This window comes from Apodemus sylvaticus, chromosome 5 (assembly GCF_947179515.1).
Source record: "Apodemus sylvaticus chromosome 5, mApoSyl1.1, whole genome shotgun sequence".
Classification (NCBI taxonomy): Eukaryota; Metazoa; Chordata; class Mammalia; order Rodentia; family Muridae; genus Apodemus; species Apodemus sylvaticus.
The window spans coordinates 72,714,506-72,740,401 of NC_067476.1; the positions used below are offsets into that span (position 1 = coordinate 72,714,506).

The 25,896-nt window shown below is 43.4% G+C and overlaps 2 protein-coding genes across 3 annotated transcripts in view; one reads left to right on the plus strand and one right to left on the minus strand.

Moving 5' to 3' along the window:
• Window positions 1-9,499, plus strand: Acp2 (acid phosphatase 2, lysosomal). The gene is made up of 11 exons (XM_052182940.1): window positions 1-146; window positions 694-789; window positions 1,324-1,410; window positions 2,916-3,068; window positions 3,165-3,263; window positions 3,343-3,432; window positions 3,881-4,013; window positions 5,203-5,285; window positions 5,422-5,528; window positions 5,642-5,817; window positions 7,957-9,499. The coding sequence occupies exons 1-11, from the start codon at window positions 33-35 to the stop codon at window positions 8,088-8,090; spliced, it is 1,272 nt and encodes a 423-aa protein (XP_052038900.1). The 5' UTR covers window positions 1-32; the 3' UTR covers window positions 8,091-9,499.
• The window catches only part of Ddb2 (damage specific DNA binding protein 2), a 25,701-nt gene continuing 8,929 nt past the window's right edge, over window positions 9,125-25,896 (minus strand). For both annotated transcript variants that reach the window (XM_052182947.1, XM_052182946.1), the window contains 7 exons: window positions 15,122-15,267; window positions 13,731-13,830; window positions 13,471-13,648; window positions 13,086-13,228; window positions 9,803-9,967; window positions 9,634-9,679; window positions 9,125-9,367 (listed from right to left, as the gene is read on the minus strand). In XM_052182947.1, the coding sequence (XP_052038907.1) occupies window positions 9,324-9,367; window positions 9,634-9,679; window positions 9,803-9,967; window positions 13,086-13,228; window positions 13,471-13,648; window positions 13,731-13,830; window positions 15,122-15,267 (822 nt within the window). In that variant the 3' untranslated portion in view covers window positions 9,125-9,323. The remainder of the gene's footprint in view (window positions 9,368-9,633; window positions 9,680-9,802; window positions 9,968-13,085; window positions 13,229-13,470; window positions 13,649-13,730; window positions 13,831-15,121; window positions 15,268-25,896) is intronic.

Consider the following 25,896-nt stretch of genomic DNA (forward strand, 5'->3'; position numbering starts at 1 on the left):
TCCGGCCTCTTGCTACACAGCCTACAACGGTGATGGCCGGCGGACAGACTGGTTGGAGCCAGGCGGCTCTTCTCCAGTTTCTTCTTGGCATTTGCCTAACGGTGATGCCACCCATACAGGCCCGGAGTCTGCGCTTTGTTACCTTGGTAATGGGTGACGGAGTCACCAGCGGGTTCGCCAAAGCTGAAAGGGCAAAGGCCGGCTGGTAGAGGGAGGGGCAGAGCTTGTGTTCTGAGGTCGGGGGTCTCACTTCTCAAGGAGAAAGAACCGGTTTAGGAAGCAGCTGGTCCATAGTGGGTTGCGCGGCTGGATTTAGAATTGATTCCGAGCCCTAGGCTATTTTTTAGGGCAGGACTACGGAGTAATGTTAGGAGATATTCTTCCCTGGGATGATTCTTCCCTAGGATGGGACTTTAGTTAAAAGGTTGAAAGTCACCCGACTTTGATCTTTGTTTTCCCAGTCCCATGGCCCACTTCCTCCCCCAGAAGGCATTGCTTTCACTACTCTACCTGTGCTTTTAGGCTTTACCTATTACCTCAGGTTACATTGCATTGCCTAACTGGGGTCTTTTTTTCATTGCTTAGTAGAGAAAGATGGAGTGAGATTTCCTTTCCTGACACGTGCAGAGGTGAGCCCTGCCCTTAACTAGAAGACCCTTCTGATTCTGTAGACAAACCATTTTCTTTGCACAGCTGTATCGACATGGAGATCGGTCACCAGTGAAGACATATCCCAAGGACCCCTACCAAGAAGAGAAATGGCCCCAGGGATTTGGTCAGCTAACCAAGGTGGGTCAGAAGCCAACCTGCGAGGTCTCAGGATATGCTACAGAATGAATCACATCTGGAGCACAGAAACTGGGGCTCCCTAAACTACGAGTTTCCCACGTGGGTTCTGATGGACCAGATGTCTGTTTTGTTGTTTTGTTTTTGTGGTTTTGGAAATTAAACACAGGACCTTGTGTATGCTAAGCACAGTGAGCTACATCTCTGGCTATGAACAGATTTAACAACTCTGTACCCGGGACAGTATCATTACAACTGGCCACTTCTGGATTCAAACTCACTCCTTGCTCAGGAAAGAATGCCTAAATGCCATAGGACTTGTGGCCCATCCCTTACCTTTAGACTTTTTTTTTTTTTTTTTTTTTTTTTTTGGTGGGAGGGAGGTTTGAGACAGTGTTTCTCTATGTAACAGAGCCCTGTCCTGGACTCACTTTGTAGACCAGGCTGACCTCGAACTCAGTGACTGCTGGATTCAAGGCATGAGCTACCATGCCCAGCTCCCCTTGGGACTTCCCTAACCCTCAGGTTTGCCCACAGGAAGGGATGCTGCAGCACTGGGAGCTGGGCCAGGCCCTGCGGCAACGCTACCACGGCTTTCTGAACACCTCTTACCACAGGCAAGAGGTAAGGCTGGCAGCTTGATTGGCAAGAGGATTGGGATCTTTGGCTTATCTTCTGACCTCAGAGAATCTAAGGGTGAGGCTGAGCAGTCAAGTTTCCCTCCTGAACTTTTGGTCCCTAGACAAGACATCTAAGAGCTGTCTAGAAATACTTCTCTGGAATTGGCTCTGCTTGTCTGGGAAAAGACAAAACTGACCAGGGGTCCAACGCAGACCTGAGGAAGGGGCTGATAAAACACTTTCTGACTCTGAAACAACAAATAGGCATTTTGTCCAAGACATTTATTGCCGCCTAAGGGCCAAGCGCTGTGGCGATGCTTTTCCTATGATGGTATTCCAGAGAGTTATGATCTGTCTGCATGGAGCTTTTGCTGGAGCAGTCTAATGAGTTGGGCAGAGCCGAGATAAGGCGGGGGAGGGGCCGCGAAAGCTGGCAAGTGAGCTAACTCCCAAGGTCCTCTGCTTACCTCGGGGGAGATAGCTGTTCCTATGGTTACTGCTTTCGGCCACAGTTGTCTCAGTCCTCTGTTCCCTAAAGACCTAGCTCTACCCTGAGCTTACCCTTCCCTATTTTCTTCCTTCCTTTTCACAAACCACCTTTCTCTGTCCTCCCCCCCACCCACTTCCCATTTATAGAAGGGAAGGGAGCGTGGTGAGGAGTGGTATCTGCCATTTGGACTCTAGGGTATTGCTTTTGTGTTTTTAAACAGAGTCTCACTTTATGGCCTTAGCTAGTCTTGAACTCAAGAGATTTTCCTGTCTCTGCCTCTCAAATTCTGGAATTAAGAGTATATACCAAACCAGTGCTGGTGGCACACACCTTTAATCACAGCACTTGGTAGGCAGAGGCAGGTAGATCTTTGAGTTCAAGGCTAGTCTGATCTACAGAGAGAGAGAGACAGAGAGAGAGAGAGAGTGAGTTCCAGGACAGCCAGGACTACATAGATAAACCCTGTTTTGACAAAAGAAAAGAACAGGGAAAACAAAACAAAACAATAAAACAAAAAAACAGTGTAAACCAAACTGAATTAGAGGCACATACCTTTAATCCAAGCACTTGGGGGACAAAGGCAAGTGGATCCCTGAGTTTGAGGCTAGCCTGGTCTACATAGTGAGTTTTAGGACAGTCAGAACTACATACTGAGGTCCGGTCTCCATGTGTATGGATGGGGAAGTACTACTCTGGCTGCCAAGGACTCTGTTCTTCATGGGAGACAAACCAGTTATTGAAGTCTCCCAGACCAGATAGTTTACCAAATGAGTGCTTTTGAAGAACAGGAAAGAGTGTTTGAACTAGAGTCATTCCCACAGACTGAGTTCTTTATATAGTGGCGACAGCTTGTGGCTGAATGTTTGAGGCCGTGATGAATAGGGAAGAAGCCGAGAGGGCCTGCATGCATCACACGTTTATAATGCACTGAGTAATCATCCAGAACAGGCTCTCCCCCAGGGCTCTGGGGAGGAGCAAAAGCGCTTCCCCACACAGAAATTTGTGTTGCCAATCTGCAGGTTTATGTGCGAAGCACAGACTTTGATCGTACTCTCATGAGTGCTGAGGCCAACCTGGCTGGACTCTTCCCTCCCAGTGCAGCTCAGCACTTCAACCCTAACATCTCATGGCAGCCCATCCCTGTCCACACCGTGCCCATCACTGAAGACAGGGTAAGACCGGCCAGCCCTTTTCAAGTGCTGAGGAAACAACTATGGTTCTGAGCCTACTGATCCGACTCCTCCTCTGCTTGTCCGCCTTATTTGTAGTTGCTGAAGTTTCCTTTGGGTCCATGTCCCCGTTATGAGCAGCTGCAGAATGAGACTCGGCAGACCCCAGAGTATCAGAACAGGAGTATTCAGAATGCAGTGAGTTGGGACCGAGGTGCAGGTCATCAGATTGCTCTTTGCCCAGAACAGTACTGATCTCCTGATCCGTTTTTTATAGCAATTTCTGGACATGGTGGCCAATGAGACAGGGTTTACAAACCTGACCCTGGAGACCATCTGGAATGTGTATGACACGCTCTTTTGTGAGGTGAGCTAACCAAGATGCCTGTTGGGATTGCTCTTGTCCTCCACAGGTCCAGGTCTCTAGGGCAATGGAGCGCATCGCCTTGGCTCTACTGTGCCTCCTGGGAAGGCCCCGCAAGCCTGTGCTTACATAACCTGGGAACTTCCCTCATGGGTGAAAAGAACCTCAGTGGGAAATGGTTTACTGGTTGTCAGCATTTTGTCCCCTTCTCCATCCAGAGCTCACTGCTGTGAGATTTCTTCTGTGCTGAGTCTGCTCTTCATGTTTGGGCTTCCTTTCCAATGCCCCAGTGTCTGCCATGTCCGCAACGGCCCCTCCGCCTCACCTCTCTGCTCTCCTCTTCCTCCCTCATACACACAGGCACCTTCCCCACCTGGGGAAGAAAGCCACCCTTGGAGAGGCTCTGGCCTAGGCCTAGGGAGCTAACCTGCCCGCTGCGATCGATACACAGCAAACACATGGGCTGCTCCTGCCGCCCTGGGCCTCACCCCAAACCATGCAGCGTCTGAGCCAGCTAAAGGATTTCAGCTTCCTCTTCCTCTTCGGGATCCATGAACAAGTGCAGAAGGCCCGGCTTCAGGGGGGTGAGTGACAAGAACATGCTGCTACCCTTTCCTCAAAACTCTCTAGCACTGAAAATCTGCTATGGGAGCTTCTCACACACTATGCTGCCTCAGATAATTCTCTGTTCTTTTAAAACCAGATCTCCCTGCCATCCCTGCTAGTTGCCCAAATCTCCCAGTTGCCTGATACTTAGCTAGAGTCACACAGGTCTCACTCTGTAGCTCTGACCAAGCCAGCTTGAACTCTGTGTAGACCAGGCTGGTCTCACAGAAATCCGCTTCCCCCTGCCTCCCACACCTGGCCTACTGTTCTGTTTTTAAAATTTATTTTATGTATATACATACACTGTGGCTGTCTTCAGACACACCAGAAGAGGGCATCAGATCCTATTACAGATGGTTGTGAGCCACCATGTGGTTGTAAGGAATCAAACTCAGGACCTCTGGAAGAGCAGTCAGTGCTCTTAACCACTGAGCCATCTCTCCAGCCCTGGCCTACCATTCTTTTTTCTTTCTTTTCTTTTCTTTCTTTTCTTTTCATTCCTTCCTTCCTTCCTTCCTTCCTTTCTTTTTTTTTTTTTTTTTTTTGAGACAGGGTTTCTCTGTATAGCCCTGGCTGTCCTGGAACTCACTCTGTAGACCAGGCTGGCCTCGAACTCAGAAATCCACCTGCCTCTGCCTCCCAGAGTGCTGGGATTACAGGTGTGCGCCACCATGCCCGGCCCTGGCCTACCATTCTTACTCTTAAGTTTCACCCATGTTAAAAGACCCTTCCTGTCTTTGGTAACTACATACCTCTCTCCAGAGAATTGCTAAGACTTTTAGAGAAAAGACTAGGGATAATACGTGTGCCATTTACCTTGACCATTCTCAAACCTTTGAGAATGCAGTGGTTTTCAAAGTGTGTATACAGCAGTTGCCCTGGCATAAACTAACATCTTGTATACTGTGGAGCAGTCTTAAGCTTACACTGTGTACGGTTAAGTCATGCTCCTAGCTTGTTTCTACACCTGTGTTTAAATACTGATAGCTTGCTTTATCTGCCTTCTCTATAAACTTGACAGTTCTTAGGACTAGGTGGTACAGAGTTCCAGTATGGTCCTCATGATCTAGAAGAGTTCTGGTTGGTGATCAAACTAAGACTAACATGAGAGAAGCAGATCAGTGATGATGGTTCAGGACACTGACACTTGGAATGTCTCTTCTTCAGGAGTTCTGCTGGCTCAGATATTGAAGAACCTGACCCTAATGGCAACTACCTCTCAATTCCCTAAGCTTCTGGTTTATTCTGCGGTAAGCTTTAACCCTACCCCACATCCCACTTCCCACCCATCCACAAGTATCAAACAGGAATTGGGTACTTCCCCCTGATCCAGTTCTTGGGATGTGTAGGAGCAACAGTCTTACGAGCAGCCCTTCTCCCTTACAGCATGACACTACCCTGGTTGCTCTGCAAATGGCACTGAATGTCTACAATGGGAAACAAGCTCCCTATGCTTCCTGCCACATATTTGAACTGTACCAGGAAGATAATGGGTAAGTGGAGCTACCAGGTGTCTTCTGAAGAGGCATTGGGACAGCTGAGGAAACCCAGAGACTCAGTTATGGGCGTGGTGAGCCTCCCTATCTTGCCTCCTGTCAACTCTCAGGAATTTCTCAGTCGAGATGTACTTTCGGAATGACAGTAAGAAGGCACCCTGGCCTCTGATCCTGCCTGGCTGTCCTCACCGTTGCCCACTGCAGGATTTCCTTCGCCTCACAGAGCCTGTCATACCCAAGGACTGGCAGAAGGAGTGCCAGCTAGCAAATGATACTGCAGACACAGGTGAGCTGCTGCCGCTTCTATACTAATCATATCCCAGGATAGTGTTCAAATCACATGCAGAAATCTTGTGACATATTTGCAGCCATCTTCCTGCCTTTCCCTGGCAGCCTCCTCACTCAACCCTAAGACCATATTTATGTACTCTTCCTATTCTTCACTTGCAGGCGATGTTTTTTTTGTTTTGTTTTATTTTTTAAGGATTTATTTTTTATTTATATGAGTACATAGCAGCCGTCTTCAGATACATTCTAGAAGAGTGCATCGGATCTCATTACAGATGGTTGTAAGCCACCATGTACTTGCTGGGATTTGAACTCAGGATCTCTGGAAGAGCAGTCAGTGCTCTTAACTGCTGAGCTACCTGTCCAGCTTATCACTGAGAAATACGAGTTACCAGGAAAGGACTGTCATTCTCCCGCCACATCTATCAGCTTACCTGCTTATATAAGATAGGATTCCGGTGCAGCCTCTCCACTCAGCCTGTGTCCTCTCCTCCCCTCACTGGGATCATGGGCCCCTTCTCTGCTGGAGAACTTCCATTGCTAAGCTTAACAAAGGCTGCTGAGGCTCCCTCTGTGGCCTCCCTTTCGCTCTGTAATCTCTTTGAGGTATCCTTCAAAGAGTTGCCTACTTTCTGACTTTACTTCCTCGGACTTTTTATCTCAGACTTGATGTTAAACAATTTTGTATCACCTTTTGCTGCAATGAAGCTGTTGCCAAAATAATCAGTTCTTAGCCAGCTTCTCTCAGCTCAGCAGCACAGTTGCCATTTCTTCCTTAAATGCATTTTTTTTTTTTTAGTGTTATGAACATAGCTCAGTGGTAGAGTCCATGGCATGTCTGAAGTCCTGGATTCCCTCCCCGGCCCCGCTGTAATACAATAACAACCATTTTACTTACTACAAATTCCTTACTGTTTTCCCTCTTCTCTAAATAATGAGTGGCCTGAGGCTTGTCCCTACCCCTTTCCTATCTGTCCCGACTCCCAAGCAATCTCACCCAACCTCATGGCTTTCCTACGTCATCTCCATGGTAAGTTCAGTTCCACTTTTATGGTATGACTTAGATGTATGCCTTCTAAGCTAGGCTCTCCCCAGCTGCCTCTTCCCTCCATGGATGTCACATGAGGCATCTACCTTGTGTCTAAAACAGCATCTCTTCTCAGACCTACTTGTTCATCTTACAGTTGTCCATTTAATGGATGCTACATTAGTCTCGTGGTGACACAGTGTGCCATTAGGCATTATCTTCCTCATACCCCACCACCCAGTCCACCAGCAGATTCTATCTATTCTGCTTCTCAGACTGAGCTCTGGCCTCTCCAGTCTAACACTATCAGTTCTTGCCTGAACTGCTCAAAAGCCTAATGTTCATTCTGGTTCTATTCTTGCCCCTACCAATCTCAAGACAGCAGAGTTAATTTCTTGAGAAATATAAATTGAGGCTAGGTGTGTAGCTCAGTTGGTAGGGCACTTGCTCTACCAACTAAACTATGGGAAAAAGCCCTTAGTTTAATTCCCAGCACTGCATAAACTGGGTGTGGTGGTACATACCTCTAATTCCAGCACTCAGGTGGGGGGAAGAGGATCAGAAGTTCAAAGTCATCCTCTACTACACAGTCAATTTTGAGACAGTCTGGGCTGTATGAAACCATGTCTTTTTTTTTTTTTTAATGTGCATGTATTAATCACACACCAGACTCAGGTTCTCTACCATGACTGCCCTGCCTCTGCTTGGCCTGGATGTCTTCTGTTTCCTAGTGCCCCTTGCTTCCTCAGCTCCCGTGATACTTGTTGCTGAATCCAGAACACCAAGCCTGTTCTACTATCAGATGTGTCCTCCTACCCCCCACTCCATGACACTCTACTTTCATCGGTTTTGCTTGTTGACCCCAGGTCGGGTCCTATTTCCTCAGTGATTTCTAACTTAGCTTGTTCATATAGCATCACTGATGTGTCATTACCATGAAATGCTTGCTTGTTTACTGGATCTCTTCTCTAGAATGCAAACTCCAAGAGCAGACCGTATTGACCACCTTTGTAGTTCTGTTTTGTCAACACAGTACCTGGCTTGGGGTAGGTGCTCTGCATTTGTTGGATGAATACTAATGTTGCCTTTCTCTTCCTCTCCCCTGCCCAGAGGTGATTGTGGCATTGGCTGTCTGTGGCTCCATCCTCTTCCTTCTAATAGTGTTGCTCCTCACTGTCCTCTTCCGGATGCAGGCCCAGCCTCCCGGCTACCACCATGTTGCAGACAGGGAAGACCATGCTTGACAACCACTCAGTCCCCTTCCCTCTGCCTCCTAGGGGAGGTGGGCTGAGTCCTCGCTCCCGACTCTTGCTGATCCGAGCCCAGGGACAGGTTTAGCCTTCCTGATTACTTATGCCCAAATGAATGAGTGAGGCTCGGCTGGGCACACGACACCTGTGACTCGCCATCTTCATGCCTGATGTTTACCCCGTACTGTGTTGGACACTGGCTTTCTCTAAATGGGACTTGCCTCTTCTATACTCCCTAAGGACATGAGATATAGACAAGCATTCAGGTTTCACTCAAGACCTGGGATTCAAAAACAAAACAAAATCACAACAAAAAATCCCCCAAAAACCTGAAGAAGCTGGTACTTGATCTGCCTTGCTCTTCCAAGCCTTGCTCTTTATCTTCTAGCCCACATCTTTGGCGAGTGGCTTGGAGGACATTGTCCCTTGGTACTTTTTTAGAGGCAAAAACTGCAAATCACTAGGAGTGTAAAATATGGCTGTCGAGAACCAGGGTCATCCAACAGCAAAGTTCCCCTTTGGCTGAGGCTACTGTCAGTGTCAACCTCAGGCAGGTCTGAAGGACACTTGTGCTGTTCCTGGATGACAGTGGGAGGACACAGGTAGGAGTGAAACACATGGAATCATGAAGTGACTCTCCTCAGCTGGGCTGGACTCTTCAGGGACATGAAGTAAATGCAGCTGGTGAACCATATACCTTGACTGTGGCCCAAAATAGGGCTGAAGGAGCTCCGAGGAAATGAAGGTTTGGACTGTGAGTGCTGGTTCTGTGCCTTTTTTCCCTTCCCATTCCTGACATCCAAGGAGCACTCTTACCAGGTCAGTACTAGGTCTACTCAGAAGCACTGTTGGGTGTTTGGGTTTTTAGTTAGACACGAAGGATATGCTTTTATTGTCCATGTCAAGATTGAACATAAAAATTTTAAAATTCCCTGGTTATTCTACTACTATACATCAGAAAAAAGAAAAGTACCTTGGCTCTAGCATAAATTTGGCCTCCAGGTTAGACACAGCATGGACCCTGAGGGTAGTTGGTTTACTCTTTAATTTTCTGGAGCAAAATCTAGAGCAGTAATGTTTCAGTGTCCTAGTCCCACAGTATCCCATGCCACAAGTGTCCCTGCTCCAACCCTAAGAGAACAGCTGCCACTTTTCACAGAACTTGCTCCTGTCTGTGGGATCCAGTATCGCTGTCCCACACCATCTTCATAGTCTTTTATGACCTTTCTATGACCTATCTTCCTCTTGGTTCCAAATGAGAATATGATAACCTAGAAGAAACAAGAACTCTGTTTGATGCTTTCTGTTATTGGTCTGTCTCAGAGGTTGGGGCTGTCTTGAGGAACTAAAGACTGACATTGCCATGACCAAAATAAAGCCAAATGAGTGACCTAGGCCAGAGACCACTGTCTCCCAGATATATTTACTGCCTACTGCTCTGGGACAAACAGGGCAGGGCTAAGGTGAATTTAGCTTCCCCTGCAACCTAGGATAGGGTCGGGCTTAGACAGTCTGAGATACAGTTGCTTTTACTCACCCATAGTAGAGGCCAGTGTGTCTCCCATAGGATTGAACTCATTGAGCTATAAAAGTAAGAGTATCTGTGTAAAGCTGGGATGAAGGCAGTACATGGGGACTGATTCTGATCAGAAAGATAGCTGGACTCCCCGCTTCCTCCCATCATTGTTTGGGGGTCCAAGTCTCACCGAAGCAATACCGGAATATCCTGGATCATAGAGTTGACACATCATTTTCCCCGAGCTTCCATCAAACACATCTATCGTCCTTAATTCATAGGGAACACAACTTTTAAGATTAGGATCTGGGTATCGGCCCACAACGATGAGGTTGTGCCGTGAATGCCAGGTCGCCTAGGAAACCACGGAGAGGTCAGAATGTAAAGGGTTTTTTTTTGAAGTTGGAGACAATGGCTCAGTTGGTACAAGTACCTGATTTGGTTCCCCAGCACCCTATACAAATCTTGTCATGGTGCACCTAGAATTCCAGCTGGGGGAGGGAGACAGGATACCTGGAACTTGCTAGCTATCTACTCCAGCCAAATCAGTGAGTCCAGGTTCAGTGAGAAACCGGTTCAAAAATAAGGTGGAGAACAACTGAGAAAGACACCTGCTGTCAACCTCTATCCTGCACACACACGTATTCTCTAAGGGCTGGATATCTAGCTCTGTGCAGAGCACTTATGCAGTATACACAAGACTATGTTTGATCCCAGAATCTCACACACAGGTCAGCCTGGGCTACACAGAAATCCTGTCTTGAAAAAACAAAAGTCTCGGGCTGGAGAGATGGCTCAGCGGTTAAGAACACACGTTATTCTTGCAGAGAAAACCTGGGTTCAATTCCTAGTACTTACATGCCAACTCACAACTGTCTATAACTCTACTTCCAGGTGATACAGTGCCCTCCTTCTGGACTATATATACACAGTGTATGAATATATGTCTATATAATATATACATACATGTATATATGTATATTATGCATACGTTTCTCATTTTTTTAACCACTCATAGGTCAAGAAGAACCCAATACTGCATATAAGACAAGTATAAGGCCTGACTAGATCACTCAGCAGATAAAGGCATCTGACCCCAACCAAGCCTGATAACCTGAATTTGATCCCTAGAGACCATGTAGTGGGAGAGAAAAACCAACTCTGACCACCCGTTACTGTGGCATGAGGTATGGGCACACACATAACATTAATAAACAAAAGTGTTAGCAGGGCGGTGGTGGTGCACCCCTGTAATTCTAGCACTCTGGGAGGCAGAGGCAGGCGGATTTCTGAGTTCGAGGCCAGCCTGTTCTACAGAGTGAGTTCCAGGACAGCCAGGGCTATACAGAGAAACCCTGTCTCTAAAAAACCAAAATCCCAAAAACCAAAAAATAAATAAATTAATTAACAAAAGTGTTTTTAATTTTTAAAAGACTTCTTTGTGTGGCCCTGGCTGTCCTGGCTTACACAGTCAGGCCAGCCATGACTATTATATACCTAGGAGGGCACTTGAAAGTGAGTTGCCATACATTATACATGCATGCTCCCCAAAATAGTTCTTGAATTTTTTTTTCCATTTTTTTTGGCTTTTTCGAGACAGGGTTTCTCTGTATAGCTCTGGCTGTCCTGGAACTCACTTTGTAGACCAGGTTGACCTCGAACTCAGAAATCCACCTGCTTCTGCCTCCCAAGTGCTGGGATTAAAGGTGTGTGCCACCACTGTCCAACTTAGTTCTTGATTTTTATGAGGCAGGGGTTATACTGTGTAGCCCAGAAATCCTAAAATCTTCAATCCTGCCTTAACCTGAAATGCTAGGATTAAAGTTTGTGCCTCGTGTATGGCTTCAAGGCACTTTTGAAGGAAGAAAGATACAATCAAGAGAAGAGGGGCTGGAGAGACAACTCAATGGTTAAGAGCACTGGCTACTCTTTCAGAGGATATAGGTTTCCTAGCACCTACACTGTTACCTCACAATCATCTGTAACTCCAGTTCCAGGAGATCCCATGCTCTCTTCTGATCTCTAAGGGCACATATGCACATGGTACATAGACATATATGCAGATAAAACACCCATATACGCGCCTGGAGAGATGGTTGAATGGTTAAGAGCACTCACTGCTCCTTCAAAGGTCTTGAGTTCAATTCCCAGCACCCACATGACAGCTCACAACTGTCTGATGCCCTCTTCAGGTGTGTAGTATGCATTCAGAAAAGTACCCATCTCTCTTTCTCTCTCATATATAATATATATATGTATATATATACACACACACACACATATATATGTATACATATATTAATATCTTAAAGAGAAAAAAATAATACTTATGAGAAAATTGATACATGCAGTGGCTTGGAAGTAGTTGCTAAAAAAACATTAGATGTTGTCATTAATGGATATGATGGGACAGAAGAGCACACAGCCCAGCAAGAGCAATAACTGGCCTTGAACTCCTGCTTCTGCCCCCCAGGTGCCAGGATTACCAGTGTATACTACCATACCTGATTATGTATGCCAACATGGCACCCCCAATATTGTGCATGCTAGGTAAACACTCTACCACTGTGCAACAACCCCAGAAAAATCCTTTTGTGTGCATGTGACAGAATCTCAATCTGTAGTCACAGCTGGCCTTGAACTCACATAGATCCACCTGCCTCTGCCTCCTGAGTGCTGGAATTAAAGGCATGTGCCACAATACCTGGCTTCAGAAGAATTCTTAATATTGTTTATTATTGATTTTGATTTAAAGTAGGTGGGATACTAAGTTTTATTTAAAAGTGTTTATTAAGTACTTATCAAGTGCTAGGCATGGTATCAGGTATTTTATGTATCCTGACTCATCTTCACAAAACCCTACCAGTTAGGTACTATTCCCTCTTACAGATGAAAAAGAGGTCTAAATTGGGAAACTAAGGGCCTATTATTTCTATTAGAAACCACGTAAACCTTCAAGGCAATCTAGCAAGGTTACTTTAGTTTATGGGTCAGCTGCAATACATGGGTAACTGAAACAGAGGGCAGAGCAAAGGATCAAGGTCATGGAAAATGCCCACAGTAAGATCAAGGTCATGGACAATGCCCACAGTAAGATCGATGTTAGGCTGAAAAGTTGAGAAAGTTAGCTTATAAGATATACTAAGAAAACTCAGTGGGTGCTCGGTGTGAACGGTGGCGCATGCTTTTAATACCAAGCACTTGGGAGGCAGAAGCAGATGATCTCTACTAGGTCAAGACTAGTTTTGTCTATGTAGCAAGTTCTAGGCTAGTCAAGGATACATAGTAATAAGACCCTACCTCTAAAAGACAGAACTCTCGAATTCTTTCTTTACAGAAATGGGATAAAAGGAACAGATAAAGCAAAAGGATTAAGGGGCTTTTTTTGTGTCAGTGAGAAGTGTTATTCTGAGAATGTAGGCTGTGTATGTGACCCTTCCCATAATGACATATCCCTTTCTCTTGTCACTCACCTTGATGGGTGTGAGGTGCTGAAAATGGCGGTGAGGGTGGGAGATCAGACTCAGGGGGCTGTCCCACTGGGAGGCAGAGTAAACCCGAATCTCACTGTTCTGGTCAGTAGTCAGGAGCCGAGCTCCATCTGGGCTAAAACAAGCTGACAAAGTGAAAAGCCCTTAAGCTGAAGGAAGGTTCAGCCCCTGGTATCCTGACCTTCCAGAGTACCATTCCTTTCTAGGTAAGGGTAGGAGAGGTCAATCTGCACCATGAACAAAACTGCCATAGCAACTCCACAGCCAAAGCAGTCAGAGCCAGAAAAGGTCCTAGACATTATTGACCTGTTGGCTAGTGATGAGAAAGACAGGGTCCATAAGAAAGATGGGGTTTGGGATGTCACACCTGCATTGACAGGATGCCTGTGAGGCAGTGAGTAGAGGAAGCTGTCTTTCTCTTTAATTTGGCGCAGGTCCCAAATCTTCACAGTTTGATCTATGGAGGCAGTGGCCAGAAGCCAATCACAGCAGGGATTTAAGGCCACATGGGCTACTTTCTTTTTGTGCATTCTGAGGTTCCAAAGCTGCAGAGAAAAGTTTGGTTCAGTTAGAGATACAGAACCAAAGAGGGGTGAGGGGATGGGGAGTGGGCCACATAGTACCCACCTTCTTGCCATCTGTGCTCATCAGGATCACGTGTCCCATGTTGTCTCCTGTAACCAGCACTCTGCTCTTGGCAGAAACATCAAGGCTGCAAAACCAGACCCTAGAGGGAGAGAGTGTGCTGTCAGACTCCTTGAGACTGAGATAGTCTGTTCAGTCACTGTGGCACCTCAGTATCAAATATTTGTTGAATCAATGAGTCTTAGTATAAATTTCCAGTGGGGGGTACTCAGCCTTGTTTATCTTGCAGAAAAAGGGTGTGAAAGAGTGCAGAAAGAGTTGACAGAACTCAGAAATTTGTACAGTTATTGCTGGGCCCAGAATCCTCAGCTAGTCCCTGGAACTTGAGAGCCACAAAACAAACTCAAAGACTAGCTTGCTCCCTACAGCCCAGGTTCTCAAGAGCATTAATTACTATTCCCACATTCTCGCTCCTCAGTCTTTGCACCAAAGGAGAGGACAAACCAAACAGGAACTGTTCAGTGCAGCCCCTCAAAGCTGGCTAGAAGTGAACATCTGTCCCCTTCTGAGCATTTAGGGAAAAAAAAAATCAAAGGCTACCAGAAACTTTTTACTCTCAAAAACTATGTGAGAACAAAGAGACTGGAGAAGCAGGTATTTCCTGGTCCTGATTGGACGCTCTCCTGATGGTGCTGTTCTCAGCCCTGTATGGGACAGCCCAGGAGAGCCAAGTTGCTCGGACTCACTGCACCCTCTCTCGCATCATTCCTTAGCAGAGCCCTGTGTCTGGCCAAACATCCAAGTGGCTTGCATGTGTAATTTCTCCAGCCACTTGTTCTTAGGAGAGGATTCTTCTACCCGTTAACACTTCCACCAAGGAAACAGTAAGTCCATTACATCCCAGAAAATGGAGGGCAATACAGTTGCACTTTTTTTTTTCTTTTCTTTCCTGGCTCCTCTCTTTTTCCTTTCTTTTTTAAAGATAGGTCCTCACTATGTAGTCCTAGATGGACCAGGCTAACTTAGAACTCATAGTGATTCCCCAGCCTCTGCCTTCCAAATGCTGCCATTAAAGGTAAATGCCACCACATGTGGCTAAACTTCAGTTCCTGATTCCTGCTCTACTCTGTAAATACCTTTCTAAGAAAATATCATGTTGATTTATCCTGTGAAAGTAAAGGTCTAATTTAATACGGATCTAACTTACAGAAGTAATTAAGCCCTTCCACCAAAGACAAAAGCTAAGGGTCCAGACCATTTGGATCAAAGTTAGAGCAGCCAGAATCTAAGGAAGAAAAAGAATGGTGCAAAGTGGCTAAGATTGCTGTCTTCCCTGTGCCGGGCTAAAGAGAAAGAAACAGAACTGGGTATGTTCTCAGTAAAGCTGCATCTAGAGCTTAGAAGCCATTCCCCTCACTAGTTAAACTACTCACTTGCAAGAGTTTGAGCTGGTATAAACTCTGAGAATGTTGCCTTTAAAATCCTGCAGCCTGGTTGTTCCCTCCATTGAGGAGGCAAAAAACTGGTTGGTATTGAGATGGTTAAACTTCAGCCCAGTGATGCTTCCTCCAGCTCCAATCTAACATGAGGAAGGAAAAAGCCAGTGAGTAATGATGGGCCAGAAGTGTGGGATCAGGTCAGGGCACACAAACAGCACTTAGGCAGCAACACCAAGGCCAGCTTAGCTATCTGACATTACAATGTCTATGTTTTAAGGCTTTATTTTGACTTTTATATTTTCGATTAAGAGTTATAAATATGACTGATTCTGGTACACCATTCTTTGAATTTCAACACACACAAACATTTGAATAGCCGAGCCACCCCCAAAATTAAGATACAATCATTATTGACTCCATAAAAATTCCCTCATGCTGTCCTACTTTATTACATTTCCTGGCTTACATTCTTATGTTCAACCCTTGGAAACCACAGCGTGCTCTTATTAGAAGAGCTTCAGCTCAGAAAAAGCAGGGTTTGGTGGGCAGGAAACCATCTGTGTCCTTTCCTATCCTTGCAGACATTTTAAGCAGTGATGACACACAACTGTGAAGAGCCTGGAGGTATAGGGAGTGTTAGAGCACTTGCCTAGTATGCACAAAGCCCTGGATTTGACCCCCAACTACACCCCCCCACACACAAATTAGAAAGGGAGAAGAGTAACACCTATGGCTTAACATTATTAAGAGGCTAGAGAGATGGCTTGGTGGTTAAGAGCATCTACTGCTGTTTTGGAGTTCAGTTCCTAGCATCTACATAAGATGGCTCAAATTGCATATAACTATAGCTCCAGGGCATAAAATGCCCTCTTCCTGCCTCCTGTACACATGGCATACACACACACACACACACACACACACACACACACACACACCACTACTAACAACAACAACAATAACAACACACACAAACAAACAAATAAAATATATTAAAAACAAAAAAACAAGCCAAGCTAGGTATAGAGCACCCACCTTTAAAGCCAGCAGTTGAGAGGCAGAGACAGACAGATCTTTGAGTCCATGGCCTACTTGGTCTACTATATATAGTTCCAGGGCTAATAGGCTGTTTCAAATAAAGTAACAAATACAGTAAGAGCTGAAGCCAGGCGGCAATGGTACACGATATGGTACAATGATAATGCTTTAATCCCAGCATTGAGTAGGCAGGTGGATCTCTGTTTGTTTTGAGGCCAGCCTGTTCTACAAAGCTGGTTCCAGGTGAGCCAGAGCTGTTACACAGAGAAACCCTGTTTTGAAAAGGGGTGGGAGAGGAGAGGGGAGGGGAGGAAAGGAGGGGGGGGGGAGAGAGAGAGAGAGAGAGAGAGAGAGAGAGAGAGAGAGAGAGAGAGAGAGAGAGAGAGAGCAACCTATACCAAGCTCTGTCTTAGGAACTTGGCATCTTCAGGCATCTTTTCCACTTCTTTTTTTTTGGGGGGGGGTTGGATTTTTTTTTTTTTCCGAGACAGGGTTTCTCTGTATAGCCCTGGCTGTCCTAGAACTCACTCTGTAGACCAGGCTGGCCTCGAACTCAGAAATCCGCCTGCTTCTGCCTCCCAGAGTGCTGGGACTACAGGCGTGCTCCACCACTGCCCAGCTCTTTTCCATTTCTTATATGGCTGCACCAGCCTCTCAGTTTGAACAAGGTTATCAATATAACAAGCACTTAACTGACTTAACATACTGGCATGTTCTGGTTTTGTTCTGGTTTTAGATAGGGTCTCTTGATGTAGCCCTGGAGAGTCTGGAACTCAGATATCTGCATACCTATGCTGCCTCCTCAGAGCAGGATTGAAGGTGTGTGCCACCATTCCCAGCTGTAAAAACGTGCTAACCAGTGTCCATTGTCTCTTAAACCTTTGCTGCTAGTAAGACAATCTACAGTTGCCACTAGTTGATCAGGTTTCACTGCCCCCATCCCCCCTCCTACCTGCTGAATGGCTGGCCTTATCCTGTTTAGGTCCTGACTGTATTGCTAAGCTACCATTCTGATCACTGACACCCATTTCAACTTAATGGGATCCAGAAAATGGTCTGAGGCCACTGTGGCCTCCCTACTGTGTAAATGTCTCTTTGCCCCTACTTAATGATTTTTGGGCTGAACTATTCAGAAAGGTTAGGAAAGAGGAGGGGACAAAGTATGGATGTTAGTCTTGAACAATCCACTGGCTAAAAAGAGTGAATAATTTCTAAATTCAAGATAAGTATAATCTTTTTTTTTTTTTTCAAGACAGGGTTTCTCTGTGTGACCCTGGCTGTCCTGGACCTCACTCTGTAGACCAGGCTAGCCTCGAACTCAGAAATACGCCTGCCTCTGCCTCTCAAGTGTTGGGATTAAATGTGTGTGCCACCACTGCCCAGCTAAGTGTAATCTTGATGTGTACATCTGTCAAAGAATTTAGAAGAATTACTGGGAAATTTTATACAAGAACACAAAAAAGGAAAATTCTGAAGAATATTATCAAACTAAGTCCAGTGATTATTCCAAAAGGTCAAGTACATTATGATTAGGATAGATTTATTCCAGAAAGCAATGTTGGTTTAAATATTAAAAGATAATTGAGCCTGGCATGGTGGCTTGTGCCTGTAATCCCAACACTAGGCAGGAGTTCAAGGCTACCTTGGGCCTTATTTCTAAAAGTTAGAACTTGGTTTAAAAAAAAACAACAATAAAACAAAATTTAATTAAGCATCAAAGGAAACAAGAATGAAAAAGCAACCTATAGAATGGAAGAAAATACTTGGAAGTCATAAATTTGAGAAGAGGTTAATAGTGGTAGTAACTCAAAACCATAACTAAACTAAACAACAAACAAAACTCCAAATATCCACTAAAAGACATAGAGCTGTCCAACAAATATATGAAAAGGCACTCATCATTATTTAGAGAAACAAAAGAAAACTACAATATCTTACAAAGGACAGAAAGTAATGTTGGTGAATTTAGAGGAACTGGAATTCTTATGCATTCTTTTAAAAAATTATTTTATTTTGTATTGAAAATAGATTTTAAAAAATAGAGTAAATTCTGATTATGGTTTCCCCTACCCCATCTTGTACATTCTTGTTTTGTTTTGTTTTTTGAGACAGGGTTTCTCTGTGTAGCCTTGGCTGTCCTGGAACTCACTTTGTAGACCAGGCTGGCCTCAAACTCAGAAATCTGCCTGCCTCTGCCTCCCAAGTGCTGGGATTAAAGGAGTGAGCCACCACTGGCCGGCCATCTTGTGTATTCTAGATGGCAATGCAATGCAAGATAGTATAGGCACTATTGAGAACAGTATAGAGGTTCCTCAAAAAGTAGCATTAGCATTTGATCCAGTAATCCCACTGTTGGCTATACATCCCAAAGAATGGAATGCAGGCTATCTCAAAGAGCTATGGACACACCGGTCTTCATTACAACATCATTTACAATAATTACATCTATTACAATAGTCCAGTGGTAGAATCAATTCAACTGCCCATCTATAGGAAAATGTGGGTTTGGTGCTGGAGTTCAATTTCCAGCACCCACATGATAGCTCACAACTGTCTTTAATTCCAGCTCCAGGAGATTTGACATCCTCTCCTGGCCTCTGTGTATACTGCAAGCCACACACACATATTCATACTTAAAACGGAATACAATTTCAAAAAGAAAAAACTGGGGAGTGTAGAGTATGTAATACAACATAGTTTAGCCTTGTCAAAGAAGAGGCCAAGCATGGGGGCACTCAGAAACTGAGGCAGGACTGCATGCTTAATACCATTCTGGGCTAGCGAGAATTTCTTAAATGAGCATTAAAAAAAAAAAAAAAAAAAGACAAGGATATATGGAATAGCCACATATTTACCATCATAGTAGAAGTCTATGTCAAAGAGAGAGTGGGAGTAAATAGTACTAGAATGATAAAGACATTAAACTTGTATCATATTTAGTTAATAAAATTATATAGGAAAAAGTTAAATCTTGATCTGCAGAGTTTTCAAATTTGTTATTATGTGTATAGGTGTTTGTCCTGCATGAATGCCTGTGTACCACATGTGTGACTAATACCAGTGAATACCAGAAAAGAAGAGCAAGTCCACATGTGAGTGCTGAGAATTGACGCCAGGTCCTCTGTAAGAGTAGCCAGTGGTCTTAACTGCTGAGCCATCTCCCCAGGCCCACAAGAAAAAAACAAACAACTTTTTGGATTTATTTTATGAGTGTTTTGTCTGCATCTATGCATGTGTACCACATGTATGCCTCATGCTCCTGGAAGTCAGAAAAGAGTTTTGACTCCCCTGAAACAAACTGTGGATGTTTTTGAGCCACCACGTAGGAGCTGGGAACAGAAACCAGATCTTCTGCAGAAGCAATAGGTGCTCTTAACCTTTGAGCCATCTCTCCAGCCCAAAGGAGGGAAAAATGTTTTAAGTAGAGTTTTGCCAGGTGTGGTTGTGCACCCTGTAATCCCAGCACTTGAGAGGCTAAGGGATAAGGTCTTTCATAAGTAAAGCCAGCCTGAACTACATGAACCTTATCAATAAAAAAGGAGAGAGAGCTCTGCCAGTAAAGTACGAGTTCAACACCTGGCACCTTCATAGAATGCTGGGATGGTGATGCTTACTTGTAAAGTAGCACTAGGGAGTCAGACAAGGGATTCTTGGAGTTTACTGACAGGCCTACCCTAACTGGTGAGCTCCAGGCCACTAAAAGACTCTGTCTCATAAAGACACAGTGGCACATTATGATGGCACAGCAGGAAATGTAAGGCAAAGCTAAGCAAGCATGTGTCTCCCATGATGAGATTACAGGTGGGCTACCATGCCACCTACTGGAGATTCAAATTCTGTCCTCATCACCCCTTGAGCCAGCTCACTAGCCAATGGGTAGGAAAATCATCTAAATCTTCAGATAAATTATGGCAATTAATAAATGTAGATTTCTGCTTCTAGCCATGATAGTATCAGAAATCAAACATACCTCATGTTTTAAACAACTAGAAAAATGAACAAAATATATGAAACACATTTACAATAGGCAATTACAATGTGCAATAGACAGACAAGAAAGGATGGAAAAGTAACGAGGTTGGCCTGCAACTGTGCAAGCTTATTGCTTGGAGAATATATCCAGGCTAGGGAGGAAGAACAATAGCCACCGTGTCTCAGGAAGATGGGCAGAGACTGTCAACATGAGACGTTGAAGAGGCAGATAGATAACACTGGAGATTTTCCCATGGTCTTCTTCCAGACTTTGAGTATTACTGTGTAAATATATGTGAGGAAATTATGCTAAATGCCACAAATCAGTTGGAGAAAATTTTTAAAATGATCTGTAGTCTCAACATCCAATGACAAGATTTGGGTTTTGTTTTGTTGAGGCTGGTTTTCACTATTCAGTCCACATCTTTCTGTCATGTCTTTGCTCTCTGAGTGCTGATATTACAGACTGTGAAGTAACACTATACCCAACTTGAAACCATTCTTAATATACAGGGTATCTACTGGATATATTAACCACACTTCAGGGCAGGTCCCATGCCCAGGAGTAGTTAGCCAACACAAAATTACTCAGTGATATATTTATAGACTTTTTGTGTTATTTTTCTTTGTTTGGCTTTTTTATCTTTATTTTTCTCTGAAACAGGATCTTAATATATAGCTCTGGCTGTCCTGAAACTCACTATGTAGACCAGACTAGTCTTGAATTTACAGAGTTCTACCTGTCTTTGCCTCTTAAGTGCTGGGATTAAAAGCATGACCACTATGGCTGGCTGTTTGGGCATATTTTTATCTTACTTGTCTTTTGCTTATTTTTCCTTTTTTTTTTTTTGCGTGGGGTTTTGTGTGTGTGTATGTGCATATGTTTTTCTTGTTTTGTTTTTGTTTTTAATGAGAGAAATAACAGAAAGTTGGGTGGTAGGAAGGCGGGGAGAATCAGGGAGAAATTGAGAGAAGAGTAAACATGAAAAACATTTTTTTGTTTACTTACTTACTTGCTTGTTTGTTTTTTGAGACAGGGCTTCTTTGTTTAGCCCGGGCTGTCCTGGAACTCACTATGTATGCAGACCAAACTGGCCTCAAAACCAGAGGTCCACCTGCCTCTGCCTCCCAATACTGGGATTAAAGGTGTGTGCCACCACTGACTGGCTTACAAAAATATATTGTATAAAAAAAAAAAAAAAGGCCAGGCATGATGGTAAACACCTTTAATCCCAGGGAAAGAGGGGAGTGGAAAAGGGAGGTCAAGAGAGAAGGAGACAAAGAGGATGAAACTACTAGGGAAAAAGTGGCCTGAAAATCGCCGAATTTGTTGACAACTATACAACCATTGGTTGAAGCTCAATGACAGCAAGCAGATGAACTTGGAAAATTAAGCAGAACATCATAATCTTTTTCTTTAGTTGTATTTATTTATTTATTTTTGGCTTTTCAAAACAAAGTTTCTCTGTGTAGTTTCTCTGTATCGGAACTTATTCTGTAGATCAGGCTGGCCTCTAACTCCTACCTGTGCCTCCCAAGTGCTGGGATTAGCAGTTTGTACCATCACTGCCTGACCTTTCTTTCTTTCTTTCTTTCTTTCTTTCTTTCTTTCTTTCTTTCTTTCTTTCTTTATTTATTTATTTATAGGCAGGGTGTCATGTCACCACTGCATGACATTTATTTATTTATTTATTTATTTATTTATTTATTTATTTATTTATTTATAGGTAGGGTGTCATGTCACCACTGCCTGACATACATTTATCTATCTATCTATCTATCTATCTATCTATCTATCTATCTATCTATTTATTTATTTCGAGGCAGAGTATCATGTAGCCAGGTTGGCCTGGCCTTAAGTGCTTCGACTACATAAGTATACCATTATGCATAGATTACATGAGAATTTTTTTATGGGGAACCAGAAAAAAATTCATATGTAGATATTTTATAAGGATGGTAGCAAACCTCTCACTAAAAAGCATCTTTCTAAGGGGCTTAGCAGTTAAATACTCTTGAAGAGGGCCTGAATCTGGATCCCAGAACCACCTTGGCCAACTCATAACCTCCTTTAACTCTCATTCCAAGTGATCTGATCCCTTCTTCTGAACTCTGAGAGCACCTGCACTTATATATATATATATACACACACACACACACAATTTAAAAATAAAATAATAAATTTTTTTAAAGGCATCTTTAAAGTACCAAAAAAAAAAAAAGAACCAACAACACATTGTGCAACATAAATATATCAATTTTTATTTGTAAACTAAAATGTAATGTTAGGGTTGGTGAGACAGCTCCGTAGGTTAAAAACTCTTGCTGCCAAACTGACAACCTGAGTTTAATCCCCAGAACCCATGTGGTGGAGAAGAGAACCAACCCCCACAAGCTGTCCTCTGGTTCCCATATATTCAAGTACTCTTTCTCACAAACAATAAATAAATGTAAAAAATTTTTAATTCATTTCCTAAGAATTATAGGCCTAGAATTCTATATCTAATAAAAACACTTTACTTAAAAATATAGCAAAATTCTCTTTTAAGCAACTAGAAATGGAAAGATTTCATCACCAACTAATCTATATTATAAAAAATTAGTAAGAATTTTTTCAGACAGAGGAAGATGTTTTTATGAGGAAATCTAGAGCATACAAAAGAATGAAGTAACAATAGATAGACAAATATAAATATTTTCTACATTTTAGAAAATCTTTGAAGCTAGGTATAGTGATGAATCTAGCACCCAGGAGGCAGAGGCAGGGGATCTCTGTGAGTTCCAAGTCAGCTTGGAACTGTCTACACAGGCAGTTCTGGGATAGCCAGGGCTACATAGAGACCCTAACTCAAAGAAGAGTGGTGAGTTAGGCTAGACAGATGGCTCAGCAGCTAAGTGCAATTGTTGTTCTTGCACAGGACCCATATTTGATTGCCAGCACCCACATAACCATCTGCGATTCTAGTTCCAGGGAGTCCAACCTCTTCTTTTGACCTCCTGATACCAGGCTGCATGTGGTACACATACATACATGTAAACAAAACATTCATAAGCATAAAAATAAAACAGATAAATCTAAAACAATGTACTTTACATTGTTAAAAATGGGGCCTAGGGTTGAAACTTAGAGTACATGCTTAGCATGCACGAGGCCCAGGGTTCAATCCCTCAAAACGCCTTTACACACCTGTAACACTATAGCTGGCCTCAGGACTGTTGGTTCAAGACCAGCTTGAACAATACAGTGACACTTGTTTAAGATTTCTGCCTAAATCCACACAAAATAATTTCTACCCTAAATCCCAGCCATTCCAGTCCTAAGTATTTACTAAAGGAAAAAATTATTTCACTGGGCAGTGGTGGCACATGCTTTTAATCCCAGCAATTGAGAGGCAAAGGCAAGTAGATCTGAGTTGGAGGCCAGCCTGGTCTACAGACAGCTAGCTCTAGGACAGCCAGAGATACACAGAGAGACTGTCTTGAAAAAAAAATTCCAAGAAAATGTAAATTATTCTTTAGGGATAGAAAGCAGAACAGTAGTTCCCAAGGACAGGAACAAGAATAGAAAAGAATGGATTATTAAAGAGCATCAGAAATGAATAGGAATGATATAGACACTATTTTTATTGTGGTAATGGGTTGATAGTTGTATATATAGTTGATATATATCAGAAGTCATCAAATCAAATATTGCAGTTTACCATATGTCAGTTACAGAAATTATAAAAAGCAAAGAAATGGAGCTGGTGAGATGGCCCAGTGGATAAAGTCAACTGCTGCCAAGCTTAACCTAGAGCCCACGTTGCAGGAGAGAACCAACTCTTGAAAGTTGTCTTTTAACCTTCACATGCATCCCATGGTACCTGGTCATACTCCCACCCAAGTGTAATTTAAGGTGGGAAGAACAAACAAGGAGGGAGGGAGGAACACAGGAAGGAAGGCAGGAAGCAAGGCAGGAAGGAAGGCAGGAAGGAAGGAAGTAGAACAGAGTGTTCTGCAGAGGACCTGAGTTCAGTTCTCAGCATGGACATTAGTTGGCTCAGAACAGCCTACCTCCAGCCTTAGGGAATCCGATTCCCTCACACAGACATTCAAAATTAGACATAATTAAAAGTAAAAATAAATAGTTTTTTAAAATGAGAAAGTGCCGGCATGGTGCTGCACACCTTTAATCCCAGCACTCGGAAGGCAGAGGCAGGTGATCGCCTAGAGTTTGAGGCCAGCCTGATTTTACAAAATGAGTTCCAGGACACCCAAGGTTACACAGAGAACCATCTCAACAAACAAAGAAACAAAATACATTGACAAAAGGAAAACCCCAAAATACTAATATTGAAATTAAATGAAGGAAAAAAAAAACTTTCCAGGAACAAATGGCTTTGCTAATAAATTCTATAAAAGAATTAAGGAAGGCTAAGGAGGGGCTCGATTAGTAAATTGCTTGTTGTGCATGTATGAAGACCAAAGTTCTGATTCCTTTGAGTATCCATGTAAAAGGCTTTGCCACGGTGGTGCTGCATATCTGTGCTGTGCGCTGGGGAGACAGCAAGCGGTGGATCTCTAGAACTTGTTGCCAGCCACCCCAACCTAATTGATGAGCTCCTGGTTCAGTGAGACTCTGCCTCAGAAATGAAAGTGGGGAGTGACTAACATCGACCTTCTAGCCTCTACACACACTTGAATATGAGCATCCATATGCACATATGTGTCCAGTTCAGATGCGGCACATACACACACACACACACACACACACACATACACATGCAGAATTAAAAGTGGAAATACCAAATCTACAAACTCTAGCAGAGTACTGTCCAACTCATTCAAAAAAGGCCAGCATTACACTGACACTAAAACAAGAGGTGATGACGACAACGACAACAACAACAACAACAACAAAGAAAAAAAGAAAAGAGAATTACAGACTCAAGCATGATGGCACATTCTTGTAATCCCAGGTGAGGCAGGTGGATCAAAAGTTCAAGATCAGCCAGGCAGTGGTGGCGCATGCCTTTAATCACAGTACTGAAGAGACAAAGGCAGGTGGATCTCCTGTGAGTTCAAGGCCAGCCCGGTTTACAGACGGAGTTCCAGGGCAGCCAGGGCTACACAGAGAAACCCTGTCTCAAATAAATAAATAAATAAATGAATGAATGAATAAATAAATAAAATTCAAGTAATAGAAGTTTAAAGATTTAAGTTAATATCCAAAACAATCCATTTTGAACATTTCTCTGGATGTATATACTGTTGCACACATACATTAATCTCTTCATTATTGCTACACAAATATTCTATCATAGAATGTTGTGGTTAACTTATATCAAATATGTATGTCATATACACTAGTCCCCAGATTAGCTTTAAACTCACTGTGTAAGGATGATCTTGAACTTTTCATTTGTTTGTTTATAACAAATGTTCAAAATGGATTGTTTGGATATTAACTTAAATCTTTAAACTTCTATTACTTGAATCCTATTTATTTATTTATTTACTTATTTATTTATTTATTTATTTAAGGGTTGTTGTTTTTTTTCAAGACAGGGTTTCTCTGTCTACCCCTGACTGTCCTGGAACTCACTCTGTAGAGCAGGCTGGCCTCGAACTCATAAATCCACCTGCCTCTGCCTCTCAAGTGCTGGGATTAAAGGTGTGCACCACCACTGCCCGACAACTTGAATTTTATAATAAACTTAAATTTTACAAAAATTCATTAAACATCTTTTCACTTTGAAAATGTAATGTGAAGTACCTCACCA

Excerpts from the sequence above, each read along its gene's own strand:
- Acp2 (XM_052182940.1), top strand. The coding sequence starts at position 33 with ATGGCCGGCGGACAGACTGGTTGGAGCCAGGCGGCTCTTCTCCAGTTT. Across the intron at positions 3,264-3,342 it reads ACAGGAGTATTCAGAATGCA|CAATTTCTGGACATGGTGGC; the intron begins GTGAGTTGGGAC and ends CGTTTTTTATAG. Across the intron at positions 5,286-5,421 it reads AGCTTCTGGTTTATTCTGCG|CATGACACTACCCTGGTTGC; the intron begins GTAAGCTTTAAC and ends TCTCCCTTACAG.